This window comes from Hyla sarda, chromosome 6 (assembly GCF_029499605.1).
Source record: "Hyla sarda isolate aHylSar1 chromosome 6, aHylSar1.hap1, whole genome shotgun sequence".
In the NCBI taxonomy this organism is placed as follows: domain Eukaryota; kingdom Metazoa; phylum Chordata; class Amphibia; order Anura; family Hylidae; genus Hyla; species Hyla sarda.
The window spans coordinates 111,120,869-111,144,825 of record NC_079194.1 but is presented as its reverse complement, the minus strand read 5'-3'; the positions used below and the strand labels follow the sequence as shown (position 1 = coordinate 111,144,825).

At 41.8% G+C, this 23,957-nt stretch overlaps 1 protein-coding gene across 2 annotated transcripts in view; it reads right to left on the bottom strand.

Annotated features, from left to right (window-relative positions):
- The window catches only part of PLXNB1 (plexin B1), a 190,807-nt gene that overhangs the window by 15,343 nt on the left and 151,507 nt on the right, over window positions 1-23,957 (bottom strand). The window contains exons 13-33 of one of the 2 annotated variants that reach the window (XM_056524644.1): window positions 20,497-20,619; window positions 15,433-15,526; window positions 15,177-15,343; window positions 14,107-14,258; window positions 13,902-14,007; window positions 13,354-13,490; window positions 12,936-13,112; window positions 11,972-12,143; window positions 10,444-10,686; window positions 7,945-8,121; window positions 6,264-6,412; window positions 5,371-5,471; window positions 5,002-5,219; window positions 4,728-4,906; window positions 4,366-4,432; window positions 4,120-4,266; window positions 3,848-4,025; window positions 3,657-3,760; window positions 3,477-3,561; window positions 2,415-2,596; window positions 2,098-2,258 (exon numbers count right to left, since the gene is read on the bottom strand). In XM_056524644.1, coding sequence (XP_056380619.1) covers window positions 2,098-2,258; window positions 2,415-2,596; window positions 3,477-3,561; window positions 3,657-3,760; window positions 3,848-4,025; window positions 4,120-4,266; window positions 4,366-4,432; window positions 4,728-4,906; window positions 5,002-5,219; window positions 5,371-5,471; window positions 6,264-6,412; window positions 7,945-8,121; window positions 10,444-10,686; window positions 11,972-12,143; window positions 12,936-13,112; window positions 13,354-13,490; window positions 13,902-14,007; window positions 14,107-14,258; window positions 15,177-15,343; window positions 15,433-15,526; window positions 20,497-20,619 — 3,119 coding nt within the window. The remainder of the gene's footprint in view (window positions 1-2,097; window positions 2,259-2,414; window positions 2,597-3,476; window positions 3,562-3,656; window positions 3,761-3,847; window positions 4,026-4,119; window positions 4,267-4,365; window positions 4,433-4,727; window positions 4,907-5,001; window positions 5,220-5,370; window positions 5,472-6,263; window positions 6,413-7,944; window positions 8,122-10,443; window positions 10,687-11,971; window positions 12,144-12,935; window positions 13,113-13,353; window positions 13,491-13,901; window positions 14,008-14,106; window positions 14,259-15,176; window positions 15,344-15,432; window positions 15,527-20,496; window positions 20,620-23,957) is intronic. The other variant, XM_056524645.1, reaches the window with a different exon arrangement.

Below are 23,957 nucleotides of genomic sequence, written 5' to 3'. Positions count from 1 at the left end.
AATATAAATATATAAAATGTATACCTATACAATGACACTGGAAACAAATTAATGCAAGAAATGTGTAACAAACTTCATTAAAGCAAAATCATGTACAGTTAAAAACATTAAAACAATAGATCAGTACTCCCTGAGGAAGCTTGGTGCGAAATAGCGTAAGGGTGGCTGTCTGTGCGAGGGTAAGAACTCTGGGTTTCGTGCATGGTGTGTTGGGCTTATCGGACAGAGTTATTCCGGGTGCCTGTCTGGGATCACAGCATTGTTTACCAGCATACATTTGGTTAGCTGCATTGTTCTAGCTGATTGATCCCTTTCCGTGTCCTATTCCACACACCATTTCATCTTACGGGTATCTTTGCTCCTGGAGTCCTGTTGGACATGTGAGATTGTTCTCTGTTCTACTATTAAGGTGTTGGCTGGTTCAACAATTTTATTATATATTCAATAACCGTATTTTTTTTTCTAGTATTGGTGTACAGCAATGTTACGTTAGTGGATATTGATATTGCTTATATACCTTTTTTGTGTTTATATCAGCCATTTCTCTATATTGTCCCTTTTTTGCCCTTATCAGACAGCCACATACAGTCTGTCTGCTGCTGATATTTTCCTTCAATGTTTAATTGTATATGATTTTGTTTCAATAAAGCTTTTTACACATTTTTTGCATTTATTTGCGTCCAGTGTTGTTGTACAGGTACAGTATACAGTTAGGAACCGTAACACTAAGCACTGAACTGCTTCTGAGAAGCCAGAGGGAGGGGGATTACATTGCAGGACTGTTGACATAAAGCAGTAGGTACACTGCTTCCTAGAGCTTTATGGGTGGTGAAAGTTTAGAGGGAAACCTTGATTTGCCTTTCAAGCACAGTATGGATCACCTTCACCAGGCAAACTGGCTCGGCATGCAAGGTACCCAGCTCAGGCTTTCTTAGGCTCTCTCCCATTCTCTAATGCACATACTAAGCCCTGACCCGCTTCCTGTTTTTTGTCCTCATCTAGTGTTACCGGGTAAGATGTCATTTTTGGTTAATAGAGTGATATGGAAATCTGTTAGGTAACACTGATTACTGTTTGAAACGACAGTGACTATTTAAAGCATACCTGTCAGATCCCACAAAAAAAACCAAAAAAAACTGTATGTTATTCAGTACCTCATCCTGATCATGTACATGTAATTTTTTATGTCTCTATTACCGATATTTCACAAAAAAATTGCATATTAACACTGCTCAATGACTTTTCCCTCTTCTCAAAGGGAGGGGGCGTGTCCCTGTCTTGCCTGCTCTGTGATGACTTCTCCCCCTCCCTCACTCTGCTGACTCACTGCTCTCGGAAACCTGGCAACCCTGCTCTGCAACCCTTTGCTCTCTGGTATTATGCTGTAGACACACACACACACACACACACACATTGATTATTGGAGATTGCCTGTACTCTACCACCATTGATCACCAAGTGAGTATAACTTACATGTTTATATGTCATTCATGTGTATCATCCTTAGGCAGTCCTGTAATGCTGGGACTTGTAGTTTTGGAATAGTTGGAGGTTTTAGCTGTGTGCCTACAGCCTTTGCAAAACTACAATTCCCAGCATGCCCAAACATCCTTTGACTGTCTAGCCATGCTTAGAGCTATAGTTTTGCAACAGCTGGAGGCACAGGTTTGTTAAAACTCTGTGTTACAGCAGTGTTGCTGCAAGCTGTGTTCCTCCTGCAGCCTTATCAATCAGCCATCTTGTGTCCATGACTGTTGGACAACCTCATGCTACTGTGGGACTCATCAGTGTCCCAAGGGGTATGGGGACCCCTAGTGGTGGGATTTTCAAAGGCAGTTTTCTTTAATAAAATGTGTAATTTTTTTAAAGAAGTATATTAGAAAAACTATTGTTTTGCCAATATGTACAACATATAAAAAGTTCTTCTTACTATAGAGGTAGGTACTGGCAAACACTGTTGTATCATTTACCTCTATGGCTACACAGGAGATTTGGGAATCTATATAATAAAAACTAAGCTTCAACAGCGATGGACCTAAAAACCCAGTGTAAAAAAGCGGAGATCAAGTATACTTCCTTCTTTATTTCATATTTTACCTGTTGGTTTTCCAGATGTGAATAGTCTCTGGGTCAGCGATACCATGGTGTGTCGCCTGGTCATCTAGTAAATCAAAGAAATACTTGACAGCAAGTGGCACTGGACGGCTAGTGCTGAGTATAACCTGGAACAAGTCATCTACAAACTTCTGAAGTGTGCCCTGGGAAGTAAATAGAACCAAAATATTGTAAAGAGTCAACTCACTGCAATGTTCTAACATTCTACAATGATATTTTAGGTTCTATATGGAAGCTGGATCTGTGGGATCAGATACCTACTGTGAACTATTATTGTAGAGATTGATAAATTATCTTACCTTCATGGAGAGTAGACGTGTCAGGTAAATTTCTGGGATGGCCTTCGCTCTTTCCCTGTCACGCAAACTCCCTCTTCTGTGCTTTGGTAACTCTGGCTCTTCTGTGGGTTTAACAAGGTGCCACAGTTTGATCCCACCCTCATCCGCATCCTCCAGCATTGGGGTCTCTGTAAAAGTAAACACTACATTTGTTGTCTAATATAGATAAATGCACCCAGTGGAGTATTACGCACATCATATGATCACCATTTCATATAATAGGCAGTATGGTGGCTCAGCGGTTTGAACTGCCAAACTGGGGTCCTGGGTTTAAATGTACCGTCTGCATGACATATGTGTGTCCTTAGAGTGGATCCCTATTTCCTATGAAACTGGCCTTAATGTGTTCCTGAAACAGGGAATTGTGAGCCCTATTAAGGACAGATTATTGGTATGATCAATTCTTGTACAGTGCTGCTGAATATGTTGGAGCTATATAAGCAACAGGAAATAAATAAATCAATAAGTAATGTAAAAAATACCTATGGAATAAGAAAACACGAATAGAAAGCTACCCACAAAATTACAGGCTGTGATGGGTCCTTGGATAAAATGGGTGGGGTGGACTACGGATATGCAAAATTGACTGGTTTACAAGAACACTTGACTGACAAGTCAAAAGGAAGTATAAATGGCTTCAAGATATCCTAAATGTTGATTAATTATGTTATTACATCATTATACAGGACAGTCTTTCACTTGGGTACCCACTATTGGCTAAAGTAAAAAGCCCTGGGGTAATAGGCCCCTTATGCATTATATGGTTGCCCATTCATGTTCTGACGATAAGGCTTTCTTAGCAACACCTCTCCAGAAGGCCAGAGGGATGAGAATCCTTGCCTTATTACTTGGAAGGAAGATCCAAACCTTTGTAAGCAGAATATGCTGAAAAATGGTCCTTTGGCTTGCACACTTAGATGAAGTATGGAATAAATTATAGAAATATCTTATGTGCTTCAAGGACTTCAACTAAGTCAACTAATTTTAACTATGAAGATAAAGCAAATAAGCAAAATAACTCACTCTCTCCTGGGATATAATCATGGTTTTCCGGGTGGATGTGCTTACTCAGTCGAGGAACCAACGCTACAGTTGCTGCATCAGGAACCTATACACAAAAGAGATGAATAGTTTGTTCTAGTTTCTGGTTTTGTGCTTTCTCAAAGTCAACAATCCAAGAGTAATGATCTATTAAGTTCTCACCTTGTAATGTTGCAGGGTGTTTATCCTCTTCCATGACCCTTGAACCACTGATGTTAGATCTTCATCAGAGAGGATGAGGTGTCCTGCCAGCCCTGATCTCCATTCTATCATAACAACATTAATGAACAGGTTTTAGGGACTAAAAAAAATTAAGGTGCCTACAAGTCATGTAAACAAGAAGCTACACTCACCTAGGTCAAGGCTCTCTGGGCAAGGGCGAAGACAACAAGGTGTTCCTTTATAAACCTGATCCAGGATCTTCTCTTTTACTTGAGTGATGGTATCACAGTCCAATAGCTTCACAGGGACTCCTTGGCCTTCCTCTTCTACAGCACTGCCAGTGGTGGGTTGTGTAATTGCATTGAGAGTCTACAAAAATCAAAGTATAGTTGTAAAAATGTCTATATAATGTATCTTTTAGTCTTCCCTGAAGAGCTGTAGTACCCTAAACTTTAGTCCTCACCAAGGTCTTGTACTCCACGTCATCCCTCAGTAGACGGTTATCATTGAGTGTATACTTGGCCTTTCCTGTCACACAGTCTACTGGTCCTTTGTCCACTTGATGTTTGATGCCTCGGAATAACATATATAGAGGTTCTCCAGCTGAGTCCTGATTCAAAACCAAACAGGACATATTGTATAAGCCATGGACATTCATTTTATTACTTTTTCCTTACACCACTGTACAACCAACAGAATTTATACGTACCCTCACAAAAGAGTAAAGGCAGATAGACATCCAGTTGGTCAGCAGCTTCTCAACCACAGTTTCAGTCCTAGACACCAAAATAAAAATTACTACCACATGAATTCTTACCTGATACCTTTATACCCCTGTTTATATGCTTTATTTCAAAATATAGAATCATAGGGAGGGGTTCCTTGCTTGGTTCCCCCCTGTTTGTGTTACCACTGGTAGACCCAACCTATCTATGCATTACATGGTCAACCATTTATCTAGATAGCCAACATGTAATACTTCATTTCCCCTGCAGTAACCAGGTGAAATGTACGGGCAGCAGAAGAAGAAGAACAAGAACTCATATTGCCTCCGTGAATGGTGGCACTCACCTCCTCAACATCAACTTTGGGTTCTTGGCAACATATTGTTCAACAAGATCATTGAGAAGTGTCTTCAAGATGTCTGTGAAATATTCCAGCTTCCCATGAAGAGATACAGTAAGAAGAGATGCCACATATGCCCGGTCACGTGCTGAAAAGGTGCGCTGACTTTCCAGAGTGTGGATAAACTGTGGTGGTGGAACAAAATAGAGAGTAGAAAAGATTTATTGGCTTATCTATATGGTGTGATGAGAAATACCACAGGAACTCACTGAGGCCATACCTTGGTAAGGAATAGCTTGCTGTTAAGGAGGTTTGATAGTTGCACCAAACCCTGCTCTACAGTCTGTCTCCGACCCTCTGGGACATCAAGGTCTCTATGCAATGGAGATTCCCGATGACCGGGGAAAAATATTCTTTCTGCATATGACTTGTAATCCAGGAAGGGGATACCTGTGCCAACTAAATCACTGGTGAGATCCATCATTTCTGTCATGAGATCTGTGAAAACCAAACAAGGAAAGAGAGTAATATACTTAACATGAGGAAGGTGATGGCTCTGAATAGGACACTAGAGCGCTCATGAATAAGCAACCTACGAAGAATGAGCTGATGGGTGACATGTGGATTAATGTTCCACCACATTGCTTACCTGTAAACTCTTTCTTGCAACGATCTCTGACACTGGTTTCCAGGTTTTCAAGCTGTATCTGAACTTTCTTGTAATCCCTCAGAGCTTGCTTGCTTTTCCTCCTGAGGGTCATAGTAAACACAAGCACAGATTGTGAGAATCATCTACAATTGCCTGTTCCCTGATAGCAAATCAGGCTAATGGTCCAAGTATGGTACTTTACAACTATATACCAATACCAGTCACATTAACATTACATTTACTAACACTGGTATTGTAAGCAAGGACAATCCTGACTGCATGCAGTCACCATTAGATGGAGCTTAGGATCTTACTGTATGCAGTTTTAATATTTAGTTCAATGTATAAATAGTACTCTATACAGAAAGTACCTAAGCTCTACACTAAGTACACTATACACATTTATATATCTAAAGGATAGGGAATAAGTGTCTGATCATGGGGGTCCAACTGCTTATATCCATCTCAATCTCAAGAATGGGACTCCTGAAGATTTAGTGTGAAAGCATTCTTGACTCCCATGTGAACGTGCATCTTAGACTGCTGTTACAATCATTGTTTATGGGATTTTTGAAGACAGCCAAGCATAGTACTTGGCTATCTTCGGGACTCCTATGAACAACGCTGCCTCATTCACACAGGAGCTTCAGGGGTCCAGTTCTGGAGATTGCAAGGGATCCCAATGATTGGACCTCCCCAAGATCAGACTCCTTTAATTCTGTGTCTATGCAGGGGTTTGGGAGCTCTGTATAAAAAAAATAAATAAATAAAAACAAAAACTATGCAGCAGAGAATTATCCATCAACTTAGAAAAAAGGATGAACATTCACTTTAAGTATTTAACTGGATACGTTTACAAGAACACTCTATAAGGGGATTTGGATCTGACCTACCTGTAAATTAACACAATGATGAGAACTATCAAAGCCACAAAGGACGCACCCACTCCCAAGCTGATCTGGGCCTCCAGTGGGAATGTAAGCTGGCTCTCTGTGTCATACTGAACCTTCCCAAGCACCAGATCAATTCCTCCTATTTGAACCTAAAAATAAAATCACATTCTTTAAAAAAAAAAAAAAAAATTCTACATATCACTGACATATACTGTACATACAAAACTTGTTTTGATGAGTTGCATTCTGGAAAATGTGGAAATGTGATGTCTTAAATATGCAATAGTTTCCCTTAAGTAAACAGACATGAAATCCATCAGGACAGATGATTAACCCCTTAAGGACCAAGCATTTTTTCTGTTTTTGCACTTTCGTTTTTTCCTCCTCACCTTTTAAAAATCACAACCCTTTCAATTTTGCACCTGAAAATCCATTTGAGGGCTTATTTTTTGCGCCACCAATTCTACTTTGTAATGACATCAGTCATTTTACCCAAAAAATCTACGGCAAAACGGGGAAAAAAAATAATTGTGCGACAAAATTAAAGAAAAAAACATCATTTTGTAAATTTTGGGGGCTTACTTTACTATGCAGTAAATTTTTCGGTAAAAATTATACTTTATCTCTATTCTATAGGTCCATATGATTAAATTGATACACTATTTATATAGGTTTGATTTTGTTGTACTTTTGGAAAAAATCATAACTACATGCACGAAAATTAATACATTTAAAATGGTCCTTTTCTGACCCCTATAACGTTTTTATTTTTCCGCGTACAGGTTGGTATGAGGGCTCATTTTTTGCGCCGTGAGCTGAAGTTTTAGTCGCTACCATTTTTGTTTTGATCTGACTTTTTGATCGCTTTATATTTATTTTTTATGGTTAAAAAGTGACCAAACATACGCTATTTTGGAATCTTTTGCGCGTACGCCATTGACCGTGCGGTTTAATTAAAAATATATTTTTATAGTTCGGACATTTACTCATGCGGCGATACCACATATGTTTATTTTTATTATGTTTATATATTTTTTATATGGAGTTTGGGAGTTTTTTTTACACTTTTATAGTTCCATAGAACCACATTGATCTGTGTGCTCTGCGCTCTCTTGATAAAGCCTGGCCCTGCCAGCCTTTATCATTCTGAGTGCCGGCACAGGACATGAGGTAAGCCCTCCGGCTACCTCCACAGTGGATCGAAACCCCCCCCCAGAGATCGCGCTGCGGGGGGCGATCCATCCCACTGGACCACCAGGGATGGGATAAAGGCACCATTAAACGCTGCTGTCAGCATTGACAGCGGCGATCTAAAGGGTTAATAGCCGACCGCGGTGATTGCCGCATGCCTGCTATTAACGCCGGCCCCCAGCTACAAGAATCAGCTGGGGGCGGCCGGTATGACATAGGCTCGAGTTGGGATACCCCGTTAACGGCACATGGACGAGCATAGACGTCCATGGTCGTTAACGGGTTTTAAATGCAAGTTATATTTTATTATTGTGCTGTATTAATCCAGTGCCACCTAAGACCTCCCAAGATTTGTTACATAGCAGAATAACACCAATAGAAAAGTGCAGATGAGAAGAAATAGTGATCACAGTTTGGACACCCTATGTCCATGACGTATGGTCACAACAATGTCTAGTGTGACTGTGATCCAATTGGCACACATCCTTACAGTAAACTCAGGCAGGGGGTCCACGCCTTCTCTCTTGGATGGGTAACGTGGGGCCGGTTGCTTCTCTGGAGGCTCACAATACAGATGGTTACTTGTGAGGGTTTTTACTGTGCACACTCCATCCCCAATCATTGCTATCATCTCTTCTTTGGTAATGGCCAGGTCTAGATTCTCTCCCTAGGAGTAAAGCAAGATGTGAGATGTGTGAAGATGACATGTCTCCCTCCTAGAAAATCTGCCTCCTATACTTTTGCATATGCCGTATTCCAAAAACTTGGGCATCATAGTGGAGAATCAGGATCCTTATCACCCTAGGGCAATAAGGGGTCCCTAACTAATCTAATACCCAAACCCCAGGGCAAAAACCCAGGATAAAAAAACCCTAATAAACAGCCCCTAAAATGTAACCTTTATTCTGTAGTTACTCTTAATATCTATGAACCCCAACAGAGTATTAACATAGATGCCAGAACGGTGGTGACGGCGAAACATGTAGAGGCGGGCAATTAAGTGTAATTTTAACACACCAGAACGGTATACAGTACTGTGGCTTCTGCAGGGCCACGTGATTCTATATGATGGAGTGTTAACTCCTTATATCATTACAGCTGACACTGTTCGTTCTGGCATCTATGTTAATACTCTGTTGGGGATCATAGATATTAAGAGTAACTACAGAATAAAGGTTACGTTCAGGGGCTGTTTATTATTTGGTTTTTTTTTTACCCCGGGTTTTTGTCCTTGGGTTTGGAAATTAGAACAGAGGAGAATCCCCACACGACAAACTGGCCTGTATCCCCAGTGCTGGCTGTTATCAGTGTATTGCAGTAAGAGTGATGTATATACCTGCACTATTACTATTATGTACGGTACTAATACTGCAGGTATTGCAATGCGACTGGATGCATTTCTCTCCTGTGCTAATAGTTTGCTACAACATGTCAAGTTTAGTTTTTTGTTTTTAACATATGAACAAGTTATATGTGAAAATAAGATGTATTCTTTTTTTTTATTAGGTGTGGGGGAGGTGAGGAAGGATTCCTGCCTAAAACTATGTGTCCGGCAGAGTCCGCTGTGAGAGGGAAGTAACGTGTCCACATATTCATCCACTTTCAGGTTCTTTTCTATAAATGTAGCCTGTTTATGTAAACTCCACCCTGTGTTCACATGTATTTATAAACTGTACCATGCCTGCATATACACCTATATACTGCACCATGCCTGCATATACACCTATATACTGCACTATGACTTTTTATGTATCTATATACTGCACCATGCCTGCATATATATCTATATACTGCACCCTACCTCCACATATAGCTATATACTGCACTCTACCTCCGTATATACAGCTATATACTAGACCCTGCTTTTGTGTATCTGTATAATGCATCTTCCTCTATATGAATCTATCTACTGTACCCTGCTTCTCTATACATCTATATACACTGCACCCTTGGTGGTAAGTTCACTGGTTTATAAATTGAATTCCTTTTTTCAACCATGTTGTTCACATATTTTTTCCAGACTATAATTTTCAACAGTACCGTATTTTTAATTTATATTATTATTATAATTTTTTTTAACATGTAAGTTTATTATTTGCACCTACCATTTTATGTATGTTTTAACCGATGCATCAATTTTGTATTTCTACCCCCTTTGTATTTCCTTTAATCATGCACTGCTCTTTTATGTGTATTGTGTACTTTTATTCAAGATATAATTGTTTTACTTGTTACATCATATATTTGTCATTGTGATGGTGTGTGTACATGTATGTGTGAGTGTGCATGTGTATGCATGACTGTATATTTTGGGTGTGAGTATATGTGTGTATGTATATATATTGAGCGTGCATATGTTCATGTAAGCCCCTAAAATATACCTCCGGCAGACGGATGTCATGTATCCCACTATAGAGTCATAGAGTGGAAGGCATTGGCCATAAATCTACCGATGGTAAAAAGTAAACTGTCTGCCTGAGCCATCGTTATCGAGGCTTATCACTGACATTCTGTCACTCCAATCCCCACACATTATTACATTGAGGATTACCTTGTAGATATCATCTTCTCCTTACAGCAGCTGTAAAGGGACAAAAGTTCCTGGCTACTTAAAGATTTTATTTAATTTTTAACTGCGTAGTACTCCCCAAAAATAATTAAAATATACTGTCAAAAATTCTAAAAAAAAAACTGTTGTTCATGAATACTGAAATAAAAAAGAAATACCCTGTCTGACACAAGTGTTCCTTTAGGCATAAATACTGTTGTTCTGCCTATAGTATATTAAAACTCCCAAGCTTCTATCCCTACAAGTGTGAACTGAAACCATTAGGCATGTTGTGCTATTACTGTGTGACAAAAAGAATAGAAATGCCTTTTGTTTTTACCAGATTGGTCTATAACTTTGTTTTTAAAGGAAAACTCTCAACCACCACCTTACAAGTATATAAAACTTGAAACCCCCTTTAAATGTCTGAACTTCATTTACCTCAACAGAGATAACGCTGCCAGGCTTGTGTCGATAAGGTTTAGCTGGGTCCTCAGCATTCAGATGCCTTAGCACTGGGTCTGGCACATATGTAAATGGTGCCGAGTTGATGACCGTAAAATTGAAATGAAGATTATCCAGGATGAACTCCACGTCGACTCGGGGACTCTGGTGAAAAGGGGTAATGCCTGGTGTCTTACAAAGCAGCAGAAATGAGGAATTCACCTGGCAAAGCTCTTCAAACTGCAGAGAAGAAATGTTAGCATATTACTAAGCAGCTACAAGGCCACAAGGGTAAGGTAAGAGCTAACATTAATGTTAAAGTGACAAAAGATATAGTCCGGCACTGCTGCCCAAGTCAGACCAATCACAACGGGATAATCCGTGATAGTACACACACAGTTCATGTGGTACCCGGGGGTGCAATCCAATAGATAGTAGATACAAATGTACACCAGACAGTTAGAAATGAAAGGATGCACTCACCCGGGGGTATTGATAGCAGAAGACTTTATTTAATCATCAGTATGGTACATGTGCGCGTAGACGCAGGGGAGCGACCTCGCAGGGACAGGCTGTTTCCTGCGCACAAGGCGCACTTCTTCTTCTTGATTAAATAAAGTCTTCTGTTATCAATACCCCCGGGTGAGTGCATCCTTTCATTTCTACCTGTCTGGTGTATATTAATGTTAAAGTGACATTCCCATCTTAAGAAGTGGTGACGTATTGCTAGGATATGTCATCACCTTGTGAGAACAAAGGGACAGAAGCCCCTTCTGAAGTTTCTCATTTATCTGTATACCCCAGGTCCCACCCCCTTCTTGGGTATAGAAAACTGCACCACACAGCTCAATGCATTTTCCTACACGTCAGGTGAACAGGAATGGCCCTTCATTTAGAGTATCATGGGGCCTCTTGCAGTTGGGATTGGGAAGTTAAAGCAAAAGTGATATGCCATCACTTCTTAAAATGGTATTCCTTTAAAGGGGTTCTCCAGTGCTAAGACATCTTATCCCTTATCCAAACGATAGGGGATAAGATGCCTGATCGCGGGAGTCCCGCCTCTGGGGACCCCCGCGATCATGCACGCGGCACCCCGTTTGTAATCAGTCCCTGGAGCGTGTTCACTCCGGGTCTGATTACCGGCGACCACACGGCTGGCGGCGTGTGACGTCACGCCTCCGCCCCCGTGTGACGTCATGCTCCGCCTCTCAATTCAAGCCTACGGGAGGGGGCGTGATAGCTGTCACGCTCCCTCCCGTAGGCTTGCATTGAGGGGCGGAGCGTGACGTCATATGCTGCCAGCCGTGTGGTCGCCGGTAATCAGACCCGGAGCGTACACACTCTGGGGACTGATTACAAACGGGGTGCCGCGTGCAAGATCCCAGGGGTCCCCAGCGGCGGGACTCCCGCGATCAGGCATCTTATCCCCTATCCTCTGGATAGGGGATAAGATGTCTAAGCACCGGAGAACCCCTTTAAATCCAGAAAACTGCCACAAGAACAAAAACACTGACTATAGCACCACCTCTTGGATAGTGCAGATCCAGCCTGCGGGGCACTCTGTCTCTGGAACAATGCGTCTTTTCCTCCCAAGACTCCGTCTTCGTCTTCTTTCCAACGGGGACAGCGTGACCCGGATCTTTGGAGCTTGTACTACATCCAGATTCTGTCCATATACCATAATCACACGCCCTCCACTACAATAGAGAATGGACAATGACAAAACAGTGGAAAAGGGCAGGTAAAGTGACTGATAAACACTACAGAACTGGCTGACATTGTACTGGTATCCAAGGTATATAATCATGATCAATTACACATCTCAGAACTGGGTCCAAAAGATCTATAATCTGGAGTTCCCCTTGAGGGTATGTTTACACTTGTGTATTGTGTTGCAGATTATCTGCAGCCGATTTTGCTACTGGGTAGCAGAGGCAAAAAATGCAGCAAAATATGCAAGTGTAAACGTGTCCTTAAAGTGTATCAATGATTATAAACAACTTCCTATAAAACAATAGTACAAGCAAAGATTGTAAACTTTGTTATATATTTTAATACAGAAATAAGCCAGATTCTCCATTGTTTAGCTTATCCTTCCTCGGTAAACGTTTACCAGTGACAGGATCTGTAGAGTAGAAAGGAGGTATATGTTATGCTTCCTAAGAGATCAGGTCACAGCTGCTAATAGAAGACTATGGAGAGGAGATAGGGAAGAGCTTCTATAATGCCTACCATGCACAGAATACAGAGATCCTGTTGCCCTTTTTTTCTCTGAGATGCATAGAAGCAGCAGCATGGAGGTCCTTATACTAAGACACAGTCTGATAAGATGAAAAAAGAGGCATTTTTCTATACTAAGATATAATACAAGATTTCTTATTTTTACCTGCACTATTCATTTATGGAATATTTGTTATAATCAAAGGTACACTTTAGGCCAAGCATCTTAGAGCAAAAACAAAACTCCCAATGGTTTTAACTTCTTGTACCTAAAGAAGCTTTTGGCAGGGCTGGCAGAGGTGATGTTCGGGTCCGCCGTGTACGAGAAGAATACATCAGGGAAGCTAAAAACTTGTTCTCCATACCAGATGGTTACTCGGAAGTCTGAGGTGCCATTGCTAGGTCCAGTCAGGCATTCAAGCTGGTTTTCCTGAATTTCTGAGGAACTTTACAAAGACAGAACATAACATAGATATAAAGGTTATTCCATTCTCTCAAAGGAGAGTCACGTTTCCCACCACACTGAGGATCTTGCACTGTCCACACTGCCCCTATCATATTTACACATGTCCGCACAAAAATAAACACATGAAAGGACTTTCCCTCCTACATTTGTACATTAATCTGAAATACTCTGTGCTGATGTTATACTCTGATATTTCGCATCCAGATTCTACATAGACTCACATGTAACAAGGGATATCTCCAATCAATACCCGGATATCACTGGGGCGCCCTGTAAGAAGTTTGGATCCTGTAATAGTCAATTGTGTTCCTCCAGATTTTGGCCCGCGGGATGGAAAGAAAGAAGAAAGAACAGGATTCTGAAAAAAAATTAAAGGGACAGTACATAAAGTTAGTTGTATTTTGAGTTTCTTACTCAATTTCTTAACGTATTCCAAAATCTTTACTTCATAATCTTGTCCCATGGGGATAAATTGTAAAGATCTGGTGGTCCTATGAACATGCTACGGACGGTTTTATAAAGGAAATGACGACAAGGGACAACAGAGAACGGGAAGGAACAACAACAAAACTTGAGGAAAAGGCAGCAGATGAGAAGGTAAAAGAAAAAAAAAAAGAAAAATCACAGAAAATGGGGTAAATGGAGGTAAAATTAAAGAAATGCTTGTGCCCAGGGTAAATCACGGCACCAGTGACCACCATATTTAATTGTAATTACATTGCATACACATCTTTCCCAGTATGAAGATGAATAACCCAGGTCAATATACCTGATAAGTAAAAACTTGGGTGGAAACTCCATGTTGCCCACCAGGAACCTCTACCAGAACATAACCAGGCCTTTCGGACCAGCTTTTCCCAGTCACACAAACTATACTGCAGAAAACAAAGGACAATATGATAAGGAAACAGAAAAGGATATACCAGATATCATTCTTATGTCACATGGTACGTATGTATCCCATAGACCATTACCTGCTGGAAATCTCATATTTAATTATGTCCACCATACAAGGAATATTGGCCACAAATACCCGGCCACGAATGTCTTCCAGTTTTTGGCCCAAGTTGGAGCCAGTGATTGTAATTCTTGTACTTCCATCTACAGGACCTGACAGCGGCTCAATCTGAAAGATAGAGAACACGTTTTAATTCCTACAATATATTGATATACTAACTGGTTGGGTACTTAACAATAAGCTGGTCACATGATGTCTAGCAGCTAGGACCCTGAAAAATCTATTTTTTTTTTGTGGGAGACACTGCAAAGTAAGTCTTCAATTCTCCTGCAGTGCCACCACAGGGGGAATTTAGCATTACACTGTTCTTACTGAGGTCAATAGGCCATCTGTGAAATGCATTCACATGTCAGGTCCTCCAGATACTTTCACAGCCAGGACGGGTCATGACCTGGCTAGATGCCGCCAAGGCTTTGACTTGGTTAAGTGGTCCATTCTGTTAAATGTCCTTTGAATGGTTGGCTTCAGTTAATGGTGTTGTCTAGCCCTACTCTTTTTTGCTAAGTTCATAGAAACATGTGCACTTAAAATTTGGCAATCCTAACATTGCATATGTTCAGGCCCTGTACTGATAAAATGTGTGTGTATCCGGATGACTTTACTCTTTTATCTCTACCCTCTCCTCCCCTATTTTACTGAGAGAGTAGTGGATGCATGGAATAGCCTTCCTGCAGAAGTGGTTGCTGCAAATACAGTGAAGGGGTTTAAACATGCATGGGATAAGCATAAGGCTATACTTCATATCAGATAGGGCCAGGGACTATTCATAGTATTCAGATTATTGGGCAGACTAGATGGGCCAAATGGTTCTTATCTGCCGACACATTCTATGTTTACTACATCTACTGCATTACCTCCTATATCAATGAAAATATACAACCTAGAGATATATACTGGTTTATGGAAAAGCTGGGTGATAATACATATGGCTGTTATTTTACCTACCAGCTTTCCTAGAGTGCTGGATGACATATCTATGTGACAAAGGAGCAGGGGATTATCAGCAGCTGTGCCGCCATTACATACCGAGTGGATAAGTGGTGCAGGACATGTTCCTTCTACTTCTTCAGTGCACGACTCTTGGTACATACAGCTGGGGTGCTCTCCTCCACACCACACACAGTTATATTTGGGGTCAGCAGTCTGACATCGGCTGCAGTCTGTGTGTCCCACTGAGCAGTTATATAGAGTCACTAGGGAAAAAAGTCCTATTACTAACAAGAATGTTTACAGCAGAATACGGTTAGTGTAGTTTATTGAAAGCTGGATCCACTGGACATACCATGGAGATCCTCATAACTGTCCACCCGCAGGTCTGGCTCTCTCTGCACATAGACCATCGCGTTAAACTCTGGCTGGGGAGCAGAGTAACTGTACTGCAACAAGAACAGCGTGTGTGAAGGGCCAAGGGTAAAGTAGATATTGATACAACATGATATTTTCATGATAGATGAGGAATCTGATTCTATGAGTTAACCCTTCCCCCCCTACGATGTACAGTTATGTCATGGGCAGGAATACGTTAGCCATTTTATGTCACTTTGACATCCAAAGGTTACTTAGCCTGTGCGGACTTGCACAGGGAATTTCAGCTGCAGCAGAGTCCCGTTGAATTCAACAGGACTCTGCTGCTCTGTGCACACGGCGGAATTTCCGTGCCAGATGTGTCCAGCATGAAAATTCCTTTTTCCGTGTCCGCACAAAAAATGAACATATTCATTCTTTGTGCAGATTCCGCACGTACGGTGTCCATATTAAGACATCCTCAGGCGTCAGCCAAATAGCCATCATTCCTACTCCCTTATCCTCAAAATCTGTCCTCCTTTAGAGTAATCTCGCCTCCTCCGTCATACCTCCTCAGACAAACCTCCGTCACACCTCAGACAAACCCTCCGTCACATCTCAGACAAACCCTCCGTCACACCTCAGACAAACCTCCGTCACACCTCAGACAAACCTCCGTCACACCTCAGACAAACCCTCCGTCACATCTCAGACAAACCTCCGTCACACCTCAGACAAACCTCCGTCACACCTCAGACAAACCCTCCGTCACATCTCAGACAAACCCTCCGTCACATCTCAAACAAACCTCCGTCACACCTCAGACAAACCTCCCTCAGCTCTCAGACAAACCTCCATCATGCCTCAGACATCAGCCGTTAAAGTTTTCCTCAATTCGTAGAAAACAGAGCGCATGCGCAGCACTCCACTCACAGTGTAGGGCTAATGTAGGCAGCTTTAGGAGCGTAGCCCATGCGCAGTTGTTCGGAGTAACTGTAGAAAACTGTGTGTACATGCGTACGTAGTTATAGTAGGCAGGGAGAGGGGGGAAACCATCGTAGGGTTAGTGTAGTTTAATATTAGTGTAGCGTAGCTAGCTTAGATTATAAAGTAGTTAGCGTAGCTTAGGTTTTATAGTGATAGGAGGTAGGTTATAGGTTTTAAAGTAAAGAGACTACAACTCCCAGCATGCCGGAAGTTGTAGTTTTGCATGTTTTAAAGTGAAGGAACCACAACTCCCAGCATTCCCAGACAGCTAAAGGCTGCCCAGGCAGGATGGGAGTTGTAGTTTTACACAGGTATACAGTAGATAGCGTAGTGTTAGCGCAGTTTGAGAGGTGCAGTGTTAGCGCAGTTTTAGCTTAGTGTTAGTGCAGTTTTAGCCTAGTTAGCGTAGCGTGGTTTTACACAGGTGTGGTGTAGTGTAGTTAGCGTAGCATTAGCGCAGTTTTACACAAGTGTAGTGTAGCTGACTTAGTTTTACAAGCAGATAAAGCATAGTTTAGAGAGTGTAGTGTAGGGTGCAGCTTAGCTTAGTCACACAGTGAAGGGGCTACAACTTCCAGCATGCCCAGACAGCTAAAGGCAATTGCATTCTGCTACGTTAAAGTAGTAGAGGCCATTGTGCTCTGCTACGTTAACGTATAGGCGAGTACGTCCTTGTACGTTAAAGTAGCAGAGGCAGTTTTGCTCTGCTACGCTAATGTAGCAGATGCCATTGCGCTTTGCTACGTTAATGTTGCAGAGGAGAGTGCACCCTGAGCTGCGCTAGTTAGTTCATTAGTGGTATACAGCCATCTATAAAGATGGCTGTATATGGTGATCAGAAGGCCACTTACACTCCTCCGTTCCGGCTCTGTCACTAGACGTGGAGCAGCACAGGAAGATGATAGAGCTGGCACTGGGGTTGGTAAGTAAGGCTCTCCGGGGGAAGAACCCCCAAAAATGTACTAACCCATTTTTTTGTGTTTTTCTTCTTTCCCCGTTTCAGATATGTGAATGATGAGGACTACGACGGTGACCTACAATGTTTGTTTTGTTTCAATAAAACGGTTAACGAAGGCTGTGTGGGAGTGTTTTTCCCTAATAAAAATGTTTTAACGTGTAGGTGTGTGTTTTTTTTTAAATTACTTTACAGGCTTAGTAGTGGAAGCCGTCTTATAGATGGAGTCCATTACTTAGCATTGGCCCCAAAAACTGCTAGCGCTAACCCCCAGTTATTACTCTGGTGCCCACGCCAGATGATACCAACAGGCCTAGAGCGCCAAATATGGTACTCTTGGGCCTAAGCGGTAACAGTCTGGCGTTATTTCGGCTCGGGAGGGCCGGTAACAATGGTCCTCGCCCACCCTGGTAACATCAAGTTGTTGCTGTTTGGTTGGTATTTGGCTGAAAATGAAAAGACGGGGAACCACACACTTTTTTAGTGTGGGCCAGAGGAAGCGCCTCAGTGTGTGAAACCAGTTGCTACCCCCCTGTCATGCCCCCGCCTCACCTGTTCCATCCATGCTCCCTGTGTGTCTGTCTGCTCTGTTTTACCGGCTCAAGTCTGGAAAAAAGTTCTACTATGTGGCTGAACCTCTGATGCAATGAGTGCTTTATCTATATGCTCTACTTGCCAAGTTTCTGTTGTTACTGGACCTCTTTGATATTAGCACCACCATCACCCATAGCAACTATATAGCAGACAGATGTGAATATCAGCTGTATTATTTTGTTCAGAATATAGCTCTCCATATCGCAGTAGCGGTGCCAGATTTCCCTCTTTGTGAACAATTTCTGTGCTAAGACTACGCTATGCTAACTACGCTAAAACTGCGCTAACACTACACTACGCTAAAACTACGATTGCCATCCTGCCTGAACAGACTTTAGCTGTCTGGGCATGCTGGAAGTTGTGGTCCCTTCACTGTAAAACATGTAAAACTACAATTTACAACATGCCTGGGCATGCTGGGAGTTGTAGTCTCTTTACTTTAAAACCTATAACCTACCTCCTTTCACTATAAAACCTAAGCTAAGCTAACTACTTTATAATCTAATGTTAAACTACGCTAACCCTACGATGGTTTCCCTCTCTCTCTGCCTGCTACCTACTCTAACTATGTACGCATGCGGGCAACGTTTTCTACAGACTACTCAGAACAACTGCATGCGCTCTTATTCACAGGGCCACACTAGTGCCATGCTCCTAAAGCTGCCTACGTTAGCCCTACGCTGTCAGGGGAGTGCTGCGCGTGCGCTTTCAGTTTTCTACGAATCAAGGAAAACTTTCATGGCTGGGATACGGAGGTTTGTCTGAGGCGTGACGGAGGTTTGTCTGAGGCGTGACGGAGGTTAGTCTGAGGCGTGCCGGAGGTTAGTCTCTGGCGTGACGGAGGTTTGTCTGAGGTGTGACGGAGGTTTGTCTGAGGTGTGACGGAGGTTTGTCTGAGGTGTGACGGAGGTTAAGCTGAGGGTGTAATGTGGGAGGATTATGTTTATGTCTGAAGGAGGAGAGAGATTTGGCTGAGGGGTGACAGAGGTTAACATGATGTATGACGGAGGAGGCGAGATTACTTTGATGGAGGAATGATGGCTATTTGGCTGACGCCTGATGTCCTAATATGGACACCGTATGCACGGAATGCATAGCCATCTATCAGACTCGCACAGTGAATGGCGCATATGTAAAAAAAAAAAAAAAATACCAAGGTCCAGAATTGCAGATTTTTGGTCAAAAAAAAAAATGAATAAAAAGCGATCAAAAAGTCCCATCAAAACAAAAATGGTACCGATAAAAATGACAGCAGATTACAGCACAAAAAAATTTACCCTCATACAGCCTCTTGTGCAAAAAATATAAAATGAGTAATAGGGCTCAGAAGAGAACAATTTTAAGCATACTCATTCTTTTTCAAAAACATATTTTTAATAGTATTAACATATCTATTTAAATTGGGTATAATTGTATTAATAGTGTCATTTTATGCACTGCAGACACCCCACCACCACCACAATTTGCAAAATTGCTTTTTTTTTTTTTTAGACAACAAATAGTCATAGAATTTGCGGTAGTATTAGCCATGTCTTTACAAAGTAAATTTTTTTCCTGCATAAAACAAGCCCTCATATGGCCCTGTAGATGGAAAACTGAAAAGGTAATGGATTTTAAAAGGGAAAGGCAAGGGAAAAAACACACAAATTGGTCTGGTCATTAAATGGTTAAGAAACAACTGAGAGGTCCAAGCCAGGATAATATTTTGATCCCCTGGGATACAAAGCTGCATCCCCACTCAATAGTCTGAGGCTGCCCTTACATGTAAGAAAGTTTGATCAGATCCCTTGTCTTCAGTAGAGTCTAAAAGAATTAGAATGTGTACGGTCACTGGAAGAATACACTGCCCACCATTGTCTGGGGAAAGAGATACAGCTATGCTGTTCTTTGCCGATTCCTCTTGCCCCATAGGGATTTAAATACACAAGTTGGACAGCACTTTGTGTCTGTATGAATAGAAGTGCTGCATGACTCTTCACAATCTTGGTCCATGTTACATAGGTATATGGATGAAATAAGATGAAGTATAGTGGTCAGCATTCTCATAAAAATACGGTATGTGCTGCCATCTATTATCCTGCCAAACTTGTAAGTTAAAGTGGACCTTTTAGCAGGTTTTTGGTGTATAAACTAAGGCCATGGATGTATAGGGCTTTGACCCTAAGGGTATATTTCACACTGCAGAATTTCTGCATATCTGCATCAATTCCAGGTCCGCATTTATTTGGGTGGTTTCATGGGAATCCGCATGCCGAAATTCTGAAGTGTGAATGGGAGTGCGGAATCCCATGCCTTACAGACTGGGTGACTAGAGGCCTGAGAGACTAATAAGCCCAAGAGAAGCCAAATGATTCCAATGGGGAACAACACTTGTGTTAGGTGGGACTCCTAGACCCTTACTAATGATATCTTCTGACATGTCTCAATAGGCATTGTAGCTGCCCGCAAAGCAATCGTTTTTGGATTTTAACCCCCAGGAAGAATTTCCCTCTGCCTGTCACATTCTTTGTTCTCTGATGTTCTTACTTGGTGTAGCTGACATGTAATGTAATAACTAGACTGATCCACAGTATCCATTTCCACAAAGGCATCTGTTATCAATGTCCGACCCTCCAGAATTAGGACACACTCATAGTCCCACTGGGAATCCTATAGGAAAAGAACATAGGGGGATATAGTCACATTCATTACCTTCATAAAAAATTTAGCACATACACTGACCCCCCAAAAAATTCTTCAAAAAAACCTCTTATTTATTTTCTACTTATCCCGAATTAGAGGTCTGTTATTTATTGTGTCTTTAAAGGAGATCTCCAGTGCTGAAAAACATATCCCCTGTCCTAAGGATAGGGGATAAGTTTCAGATTGCGGGGGGGTCTGACCGCTGGGGCCCCCCACGATCTCCTGTACGGGGCCCCGGCAGCCTGCAGGAAGGGGGTGTGTTGACCACCGCATGAAGCGGTGGCTGACACGCCCCCTCAATACAACTCTATAGCAGAGCCGGAGCGCTGCCTTCGGCAATCTTCGGCTCTGCCATAGCGATGTATTGAGGGGGCGTGTTGCCCGCCGCTTCGTGTGGTGGTCGACACGCGCTTTCTGGTCAGCAAGCCCGGGCCCCATACAGTAGATTGCGGGGGACCCCATCGGTCGCCCCCCCAGCGCGATCTGAAACTTAGGGGATACGTTTTTCAGCACTGGACTTCCCCTTTAAAATCCCATTTGCAATCAGACAGAAAAATCCTATTTTTACGTTCAATAGTTTTTTATTAAGATTTTTGAAAGTATATAAAACAAAGAAACATAAACAATGACAGATGCAGCTGTCCAAAGTGCAGATAGCATAAATCTATAGCAAAGAATTACAATAAACAAATAAACAGAACAGTAAAAGGAACGACCACATGTTCTTAATCAGTGAGCAGAGTCAGCATTCATATGCGGAGTATGAAGAGAGTAATGGGATATGGAAACTGAAGGAAAAGAATAGTGTGTTGGACCCACTTGCTACTATGTCCATGGGAATATGGAAGGACCGTGTCACTTAGCAACACGTCTAATTGACCTTGTGCCACAGTCTTGTGTTGGGGAGAAATATGGGGGAGTCGTGTGGATTGACTCATTCCGATGATATGTATAGCAGGAATAATCATATATCTTTACAAAGGGGGGAGGCTGTCCATAAAGCCCATCTTGTTGAGAACTTTTTCATATTACCTGAGCCCATAGCTAACACTTTTTCAAATGAATAAGTGGTGTTCAATTTTTGTACAATGGCCTCTCTTGATGGAATGTTTGGAGATTTCCAATAACTAGTGAGGGAGGTCTTGGCTATAATGCAAATAATGCAAAACAGGTCACGAAAGTTAGGAGGTATGGAGTCAAGCCTTAAAAACAAAAGTGCCAATTCAGGGGACCACTGCAGGGGGAGAAGCAATAGGCTCTCGATCAGTGTTTTGCAGTCTGACCAGAATGGGGATATAAATCGGACAGGACCATAGTATATGATATAAGGTTCCTTTTTGGCCACAATTTCTCCAACAGTTCGGGGAGGAGCCTGGGTAGGCCTTGGCGATTTTATCGGGAGTGAAGTACCATCGTAAAATAGTTTTGTATGCCGATTCTAAATGAGAAGAACACTGGAGTGCTTTATTAAGGCAACGAAAGGATCTCTTCCAGTCGTCAGAATCAACGGTAATGGATAGTTCCCTTTACCATAGTCTTAAGGGGTAAGATTTTTTGCATACATCTGTTTGCAACATGGAGGAATACAACGGTTTAACCTCTTGGGGACACAGGGCGTATGCATACGCCCTGCATCCCAGTTCCTTAAGGACTCAGGGTGTACCTGTACGCCCTGAGCCCGATGCCGGTGTTTAAAAAGGGGTCACGCCGTGAACCCGCATCACACCGGGTCGGTCCCGGCTGCTAGTCATAGCCAGGACCCTGGGCTAACAGCGCACGGTACCGATCGTTGTGCCGCGCGCTATTAACCCTTCAGACGCGGCGGTCAAAGTAGACCGCCGCGTCTGAAAGTGAAAGTAAACTCTTCCCGGCAGCTCAGTCGGGCTGATCAGGACATAGCGAAAAAATCGCGATGTTCCGATCAGCTGGGACGCAGACGGAGGTCTCCTTACCTGTCTCTGTGGCGACAGATCGGGGTTTGATTGCTCCAAGCCTGAGCTACAGGCTTGAGCAATCGAGCCCCTATCTCACTGATCCGTGCAAAGCTATGGCTTTGCAGGGATCAGCATAAAAGATCAGTGTGTGCAGTGTTATAGGTCCCTATGGGAGCTATAGCACTGCAAAAAAAAAAAGTGAAAAAAAAAAAAGTTAACAAAAGGTAATTTAACCCCTTCCCTAATAAAAGTTTGAATCACCCCCCTTTTCCCATAAAATAAATAAAATAAATAAACATATGTGGTATCGCCGCGTGCGGAAATGTCCGAACTATAAAAATATATCATTAATTAAATCGCACGTTCAATGGCGCACGCGCAAAAAAATTCCAAAGTCCAAAATAGCGTATTTTTGGTCACTTTTTATATCATGAAAAAATGAATAAAAAGCGATCAAAAAGTCCGATCAATACAAAAATGGTACAGATAAAAACTTCAGAATACGGCGCAAAAAATGAGCCATCATACCGGCCTGTATGCGGAAAAATAAAAAAGTTATAGGGGTTAGAAGATGAGAATTTTTAACATAGAAATTTTCCTGCATGTAGTTATGATTTTTTTCCAAGTAAGACAATATCAAACCTATATAAGTAGGGTATCATTGTAACCATATGGACCTACAGAATAAAGATTTACTGCGTAGAAACGGAAGGTACAAAATGACATTTTTTCTTCAATTTTGTAGCACAATTAAATTTTTCCGTTTTGCCGTGGATTTTTGGGTAAAATGACTAATGTCACTGCAAAGTATAATTGGTGGCGCAAAAAATAAGCCATAATATGGAATTTTATGGGCAAAATTGAAAGCGTTATGATTCTTAGAAGGTGATGAGGAAAAAATGAAAATGCAAAAATGGAAAAACGCTGAGTCCTTAAGGTGAAAATAGGCTGAGTCCCTAAGGGGTTAAGACCCTTTAGTGGTGAGGAGAGGCGTCTGATGGTGGAGGCATGGAGACTTAAGGCGGAAGACTCTAAGGTAGGCAGAAAATGTCTTATTCTTAAATACTTAATCTTAAATTCGGATTTATGTAGACCATACTGGTTACTGAGTGTTTCAAAAGAGTGTAGGATGGATTGTCCGTATAGATGACCAGAAAAATCCTATTTTTATTTTGCAAGGGGCAACATTCTTCTAGATTTTATCAGCTTAGGCTCCTTTCACACTATAAATTCATCCGTTTTAAAGATCTGTTAACAAAACCATTAAAAACAGACGTTAAACGGCCGTTATAAAATCCCATTATAGTCTATGGGATTTGTACATTATCCGTTTTAACCTGTCATAGCCCGTTATTAATAATGGACGTTATT